General features: G+C 35.1%; 1 protein-coding gene across 8 annotated transcripts in view; it reads left to right on the top strand.

The window, feature by feature from the left end:
- Positions 1 to 1,910: 1,910 nt before the first annotated feature.
- anks1b (ankyrin repeat and sterile alpha motif domain containing 1B) overlaps positions 1,911 to 8,207 on the top strand; it is a 315,281-nt gene continuing 308,984 nt past the window's right edge. For 7 of the 8 annotated variants that reach the window (XR_012401619.1, XM_021475055.2, XM_073946404.1 and 4 more), the window contains exon 1: positions 1,911 to 2,358. Coding sequence is in view for 6 of the 8 variants with exons in the window: in XM_021475055.2 (XP_021330730.1) it covers positions 2,228 to 2,358 (131 nt within the window). In the remaining 2 variants the exon portion in view is untranslated. The remainder of the gene's footprint in view (positions 2,359 to 8,207) is intronic. The other variant, NM_001100017.2, reaches the window with a different exon arrangement.

Here is an 8,207-nt window from a genome sequence, read left to right as displayed (position 1 = left end):
GTAATTCGACCCTATTTTATTGTAAAACATTTCAAATTCTTTTGTTGATTTTGTTTAAATTATGTTTTGTAATTGTGTTGGACATTATTACATTCATATGGACTCCTGCGGAGATACATATTTTGAATTATTCCCTTGCATGACACACAAATACTAAATAATGCAGGCTCAGCTGTACATTTTGCTTTCCAGAATGATGTGAAAATTTATTTTGTGGTTCTTAAAAAATTAAATCAAATGAACAAAAAAAAGGAACATTTCTGGAACACAATTTTCTAAAATAACCAAGCACGTTTGTGGATCATGTAAGTCCACTTATATACAATATATATTATACATGTCCAGTTTACACTGTTTTTATGATCAAAATGTCTGTAAAATACAGGATACAACAGGGCTCTTTTTTAAAACTAATAAACAAATGTGGCAAATGGACCATATGGTTTCTTGCACAACGACCCAATATATAATGTGAAAGATTTATTTTATATATGAACTTAAAATATTATCTGGAGAGAAAATGTTTATTTTAGGAATATTAAAAAATATTTTTCCTACTTGTTCAAACTGAAATAACAATCCTTGAAGTTTTTTTTTTTTTTTTTTTTTTTTTGCTCAACCTAATTATTTTATGTTAATCCACTTAAATTGTACAAACCATCACGTTTGATTAATTGATTTGCTTGGGACCACATGAAGGGATTGTGTGGAACCCTGCATTTTTACATTGTATTATTTAACTTTGATAATTTAGCAAATTTGTTTTTTTTTAAAATCAAAATGTCATTATTAATTTTAATATATTTTATATTTAAAGGTCAAGCAACTTTTTATTTATCTTAAATTGGAAGATTGTAATTGACTATTTATTCTGATTATTCAAAATATTAGTTATAAGATCCCTAAATTATATATATATATATATATATATATATATATATATATATATATATATATATATATATATATATATATATATATATATATATATATATATATATATAATATATATATATATATATATATATATATATACATATATATATATATATATATACATATATATATATATATATATAATATATATATATATATATATATATATATATATATATATATATATATATATATATATATATATATATATTATATAAATTATATAGAGCAAGGACATTTTGCACAGTATTTTTTCTTTTATATATATATATATATATATATATATATATATATATATATATATATATATATATATATATATATATATATATATAATTGCTTAAAATTGTCCACAACCCCAAAACATTCCATTTCTTAGTTTCTTGGTTTTTAAACACCAATGTTATTTTATGGTTGTTCTTTCTTTCTTTCTTTCTTTCTTTCTTTCTTTCTTTCTTTCTTTCTTTCTTTCTTTCTTTCTTTCTTTCTTTCTTTCTTTCCCCAAATATATAATCTGGAATATCAGCCTAATCTAAATTTGGATTTTTTTATTCCTGCAAAACAAAAGCACATAAATAAATAAAATGAAAATGACTGTTTAACTAAATAAAAAAGTATATGTTAAATACCATAACTACAATGATTTTTGCACATATAGCCTACCAAGTGACGTGCTGTAAATGTTGTACAATAATATTATTCTTGTATAAAAGCATCTCTTCACCACAGAAGGTTCTTCTGATATGACACGATATCTGCTCCTCGTGCGCCACTCAAATAAACACAAGGTTACAGTAAGAGCTCACGCCCAGCCGGTGCTGCTCTTTCCTCTCTTCTAGTAACGGAAAGCTGCCATACAGAAACCGAGAGAGAAACACTGATGCTGCTGGGCCGCCCTGCTGTCGGTACAACGGCGCGCGCACATTCACACACACACGCAGAGAGAGATAGAGAGAGAGAGCGCGCGCACGGATAGTAGCGTGTGTACGGTGACCGAAAACGCACGGCAAATTTGCGGGCTCCCAATGTGATTTAACCCGCGTCTCCTGGCAACCGGCCGGTCTGGAGGACCACTATCCGCCGGTTAAGCTTAGCTGCACCGGGACCGTGGTACAGTTCGCCTTTCATTCCATCATTGAGCTCCGGTGTGGAGCAGAGTAGCGGCTTTATTCATTCAGGAGCGCGCGGCGGAGCGTTTGTTTGTCGGTAACATGCCGCAGGAATCCTGAAAGGAAACCTCGCCGTTCAGTCCGGATTGTTTTTGTTCTCGTGGATTAAACTTGTGTCCGGGATGGGAAAGGAGCAGGAGCTGCTGGAGGCGGCGCGGACCGGGAATGTGGGGCTGGTGGAGAAGCTGTTGAGTGGGAAGAAAGGATTGCTGGGCTCGGGCTCCGGATCCATACCTCTGCCCGGGTTACTCAGGTATGAAAACAAAACCAAGTTTGTCTCTGGATAAAAGAGCACGCCGGTTCCGTGCTGTTTATATCAATGGAGACTGAGGTATTGCAGTTGCTTGAGCAATGCAATACATCACACACAAACACACACACACCCACTCCAGGCATCCCCGACCCACTGCGCCCCTTGCACAAGGATATTTATGGGAGACACATTTTCTTTTAGTGTCTGTAACTGCCGTTTTGCTCTGTTTGTCTCAAACTTTGATATGATGCTCACACGACTGTGCAGTACACATACAAGCAGTTTAGAAATACACAGCTTGTCCTCAAAACGTGCACATTAGTGTCAAGTACAAAGAGTGCTGCTGTTTGTCATCTTAATGAGCTCTAATGGACTTTTATTGTGAGAAAATCTCCAGAGTTTTTGTCGTAAAGGGGTAGTTCACACAAAAATGAAATTACTCTGTAAATTTTGTCAGCTTCATGTCATTCAACATTTGTAGGTGACATTTACCTTTAGTAGAAAATTACAGAGGTTCTTTGTGATTCATAAAGTGCAAGTCAATGGCTATCAGTATGGCAATCAAAATATATATATACTGTAGGTAAAACTAATTCAATACTCTCCTCCTGATTATACATTGAGGTCTTATTAAAGGAAACGATTGTCCTGTTAAAGAAACTAAACATTATTTACAACATTACCTTTAGACCACAGCCTCGCAAATAGTCCTGTGCACAATCTTGACAGTCTGGAGCATCGACTTGATGTTGTTGTATAATGCTGTGCACTATGTGATTTGCATTGTTTGTCAAATTTGGGCTGCAATATACATATAAAATGTCATAAACAAACAGTGTCAGCTCTCATGTGAGTTTGCATCAGACATATAGGCCTACTGTGAGTCATTATAAGTCAGGAAACTTCTCTTCCAGATTTTTGTTAATGCACTTGAAAGGGATAGTTCACACAAAAATGAAAATGTACTAACTAGTTACTCTCCCTCAAACGCTTCCAAACAGTTATGAGTTCTTTTTGTATGCTGAACACGAAAGAAGATATTTTGAGGAAAGCTGGAAACCTGTGACCATTAACTGTCATAGTAGGAAAAACAAATATTATGGAGGTCAGTAGTTATAGGTTTCCAGCTTTCTTCAAATAAAGCTTTTGGACAAGTAAAATTTCAGTATATTATGATAGCATTTTCAGTTTTGGGTGAACTTTCTCTTTAAGACCTGTTTGCCAAGGCTGTAGATCAAATTTAATATTGTTGTAAATAAGGCATCATTTCTTGCACAAACCAATCTCAATGTATCACTGTATCACCAATCTCATGAGTCACTGGTATTCATGTTGTTTTGCCATGTATGTTTTTTACTCTCAGAGTGCCAGTAGCCATCGACTTGTACTTTATTCATCACCAAGGACCAGCCAAAAATTTCCTTTAATATTCTGCACAAGATAAAAAGTCACTTTCATCCTGGATGGCCTGGGGAAGAGTTAATTAACTGCACATTTAAATTTTTGGGAGAACTGCCCCTTTAATGTCCCAAACTGTGCTCAGATTTGCCAAGAATCCAAAGTCTTCAGATTATGGTTTCAAAGGGATATTTTACTTCAGAATTTACATTCTGGCATCATTTATTAACCTTCATGTTGTTTCAAAACTGCATGACTACTTTCTTTGGGACAAGTTTTAAAAAATGTCCTCCATGCAATAGAAGTCAAAGGGAACCAAAATAGTTTCAAAGCATTTTAGTATTTTCATTTTATGGCTCTGTGACTTCTCATCTAATACTTCTCAAATGGTCTGGTCTATACAGTCCACATTCATTTCATAGCTCTGTACCAGTGGGTGGAACGAGACGGGGGTGTGAGTTGGGGTGGGGGGGTGGGGGGGGGGCTTTGGCAGTGACCCACCACAGTTCTCTCTGATGACAGCTCAGCTATCTGATGAAGCTCAGCTATAAAAATTGTGTCCTAGCAAACAGCCAGTCCTGCTCCTATTGGATGTCATTCATCTTCTTAGGAGAAAAATCAGAGAGTAAACCAATACTCAGAGAAATAGTTAAGCTAAACATTGTACATTTAGTCTTCTTAATGGCATTCCAAACTTCTTTAGCACACATACACAAAAAGATGTTTAGAAAATTGAAGAATTCAGATACAAATGCCTTTAAGTGCCGTTTTCATGAGTGTGTACGTTCAGTAATTTCACTCATATGGCAAAGAATAGGTTCTTTCCATTGCCTTTAAGGTAAAATAACTGATCATAAGCACAGGAGATTAAAAAAATGCTCATTTTAGAAGTTTTTGCATCTGAACTTTTCAATTGTCTGAGTATTTTTGTCCAATCAGTGCAGTGGGGTTATATTTTAGATTGTATATTTAGATTTATATTAGGGGGCTTCATGGTGGCGCAGTGGGTAGCACGATCACCTCACAACAAGAAGGTCGCTGGTTCGAGCCTCAGTTGGATCAGTTTGCTTTTCTGTGTGGAGTTTGCATGTTCTCCCTGTGTTGGTGTGGGTTTCCTCCGGGTGGTCCGGTTTCTGCAACAATCCAAAGACATGCTAAATAACGAGTAATAATAAATAATAATTAGTAATAAGAATAAGCTAAGTTGGCTGTAGTGTATGAGTGTGAATGTAATGGTGTTTCCCAGTGTCGAGTTGCGGCTGGAAAGGCATCCACTGCGTATGTGCTGGATAAGTTGATGGTTCATTCCGCTGTTGCAACCCCTGAATAATAAAGGGAATTGGCCGAAAAGAAAATGAAGATATTAATTAGTCAATTGTTGACTTATATATTGTACAACCACCTCAGCTTAGCACAGACCAGCCTCTAAACGTTGAAAGTTTCCTTTGGAACATATCAACTGCATTTGATTCTGTTTAATTGGGTAATGACTACTTAATGAAGCCCCATTAAAAGAGAAAGATCTTTATTTCTTTCTTAGCACAAACTTTGGCACTTATTACTGTAGTTAGACAGCGGTGTCTCTTATAATGTAGCTCAGTTTGTCTTGTGTGATGTGTTTGGTCAGCTGTGCATGTATGTTTATACAGCTCTCAGGTATACTATGATCTCAGCAATATGTTTCATCTGCACATCAGTGTGTAAAATGACAAGTGTGAGTGACTGAGTGAGTGAGACAGAGAGGGAAGGGTTGGGGGAAGGGCACCTGTGAGTGAGCGATCCAGCAGAGAGAAGTGTGCCGGCCGGCTCAGACATCAGCTACTGCGCTGCTTAAAACAGCCAGAATAATCCATTTCTGCACAAAAGAACCCCTGCCTGCTAATAGAGCAGTTTTCCAGTGGAATGGCTGATATAATCTGTCTATATATCTTTTGCTGATTTTTTTGTTTGTTTTGCATGCACTTCTATTACCTCCCTCAAGCCACTAAAAAATACCAGGCAAAAACAAAACAAAATGTTCTATTTATTTTTGATTTTACATTTCCCAAGTGATATTGAATAGAGCAAGGACATTTTGCACAGTATTTCTTCTTTTATATATATGTATAAAAAGCATTTAAGGCAACATAGTGGCTCAGTGGTTAGCTCTGTCACCTTACAGCAAAAAGGCTGCTGGTTCGAGGGTGGAGTTTGCATGTTCTTCCCGTGTTGGTGTGGGTTTCCTTCGGGTGCTCCGGTTTCTCCCACAGTTCAAAGACATGCAGCATGGGTGAATTGAATAAACTAAATTGGCGGCAGTGTATGTGTGTGCATGTGAGAGTGTATGGGTGTCTCCCAGTAACAAGATGCAGCTGGAAGGGCATCCGCAGTGTAAAACATATGGTGGATAAATTGGCAGTTCATTCCGCTGTGGCGACCCCTGTTGAATAAAAGAACTAAGTTAAAGGAAAATGAATGAATGAATAAAAGCATTTTATTTATATATATTTTTGTAATATAATTTTATTTATTTATTCTTCTTTTTCTAAGGTCATTAGCCATCTTAAGAAGAACATTTTTTTTTTTTTACAAAACAAGCACTTTTGCCCAATGACTTGCCTAATGCACCTAACTTGCTTAGTTAACCTAATTAAAGCAAGTCTTTAAATTGCACTTTAAGCTGTATGCTACTATCTTGCAAAATAACTCCCAGTTATTACCTCCAGTCTTCCAATTACCTCGTCAAAAGGTTGGGATCAGAAAATTTTAAATGCTTTTAAAACAAGCATTTATTCAAAAAGTCTAAAACCACAGCCAATATGGTCGAATTTGGAGGTATTATATAAAGTGTTTTTATATGTAGTTTAAATTTGAATTTAAAGCTGAATAATCCACAATCATTACTTAGTCCTCAGTTTCACAAGATCCTTCTCAAAATGATATAATAGGATGATTTTACTCTTTTACTCAAAAACATTCATTATTGTTTTTCTTCTTCTTCTTCTTCTTCTTCTTCTTCTTCTTCTTCTTCTTATTATTATTATTATTATTATTATTATCAGTGTTGAAAAAGGCACATATCAAAAAAGGCGTTCAAGGCATGTTTCCCTTTATAAAGGAAATTTCCATTTTTGATTTGGGCCACAGAAAGTGTTGTTCTGTTGACAGTGGATCTGTGTGCTTTACTTGGTTGTAGGTGTGAAGTGTGCTTGTGTTTTTCTCTTACTGGGTCAGGGCTGTTGGCTGGAGGGATGGGACCAAGGGAGGTCTGACTCTGTCCATCTGTCTACAAGGCTGGAAGTTGTGTGTTTCTCTGCAGTGTCACGGTTAGTGACGAAGTATTGCCCGGGGACGATTCACATGGGCTTATCTGAAAATGAGGACGGGTCTGAGTCAAGTCAAAGGTCATTGGAAGAATTTCAGACACGTGGTTATGTATGGCAATAGATCTTGTGCTATATATTTGCAAGTGAAAATGCTATAGGCATTTTAAAAAGTCATATGTATATGCTAATGGTGATTAGTTCTTAATTTTGTTTTAGTTTAAAATAGTATTATATATAAAATGATAATTGTTATTTTGTATTATTATTATTTTTAATTAATAATAATAAATATATAGATATGAAACATATTTAATAATGTATAGATTTTTTTGTAAATTTTAAAATATAAAATTATGTAAAATAATGTATAAAAATAATGTTGTAATGCCCAAAGTTTTAAAAGTAATGTTTTGAATTTTAAGTGTTTATTTCTTAAAATATATATTTTAAAACCTTTTTATAAAAATTGTAATAATCTAATTTAAAATACTTTCTTTATTTGCCATCATTACTAAAAATTGTGTGTCCATAGGTATAATTTTTGAATCAAAAACTATGTAACGATGTTGACTTTTTTATTTGACGCACAGTATATCAGAACCATGTTGTTATCGGCTATATTACAGGCTTATTTTATTAACAGTGCACACACTGTTAAGTTCATTGCATTGTGGGATACATACAGTATTCAGTACAGTGTTCTCTTTTGTAAGCTGCAGTACATGTTTTGGCAGAACGCAATAGTAGGCCATTCAAATATTCTATCCATGCTGTCGAAATCCCTTTAAGGCAAATAACTTTGAACCGGCCTCCGGTCAGCTATTTTCTAAGTAGGTAAATAGCATACTCTGATGATGACAGAGGTTTGTGGCTTTGACCTTTGACACATATACACTGTGGCAACACGAACAGGGCCCGCTGTTGTCCGATCAATGTTTTGTGCCCTCATATTGCTAATGGATTAAGCCCATCAATAACGGCACAGTGTGAACGCTGCATTAGGCAGCACAGCACTTAGAAACACATGATTTCAAAATGATACTACATTCATACGCTCACTGCTTAATATGATAATGATAAACTAGATGACATTGCGGTGATTTGCCTTTCCAATAAAGTGTCTGAGTCATGAGTTGGACTCGTGTG

This window comes from Danio rerio, chromosome 4 (assembly GCF_049306965.1).
Source record: "Danio rerio strain Tuebingen ecotype United States chromosome 4, GRCz12tu, whole genome shotgun sequence".
Taxonomy (NCBI): Eukaryota; Metazoa; Chordata; class Actinopteri; order Cypriniformes; family Danionidae; genus Danio; species Danio rerio.
Note: the sequence above shows the minus strand (reverse complement) of the source record. Positions and strands in the feature narration are given on the sequence as shown.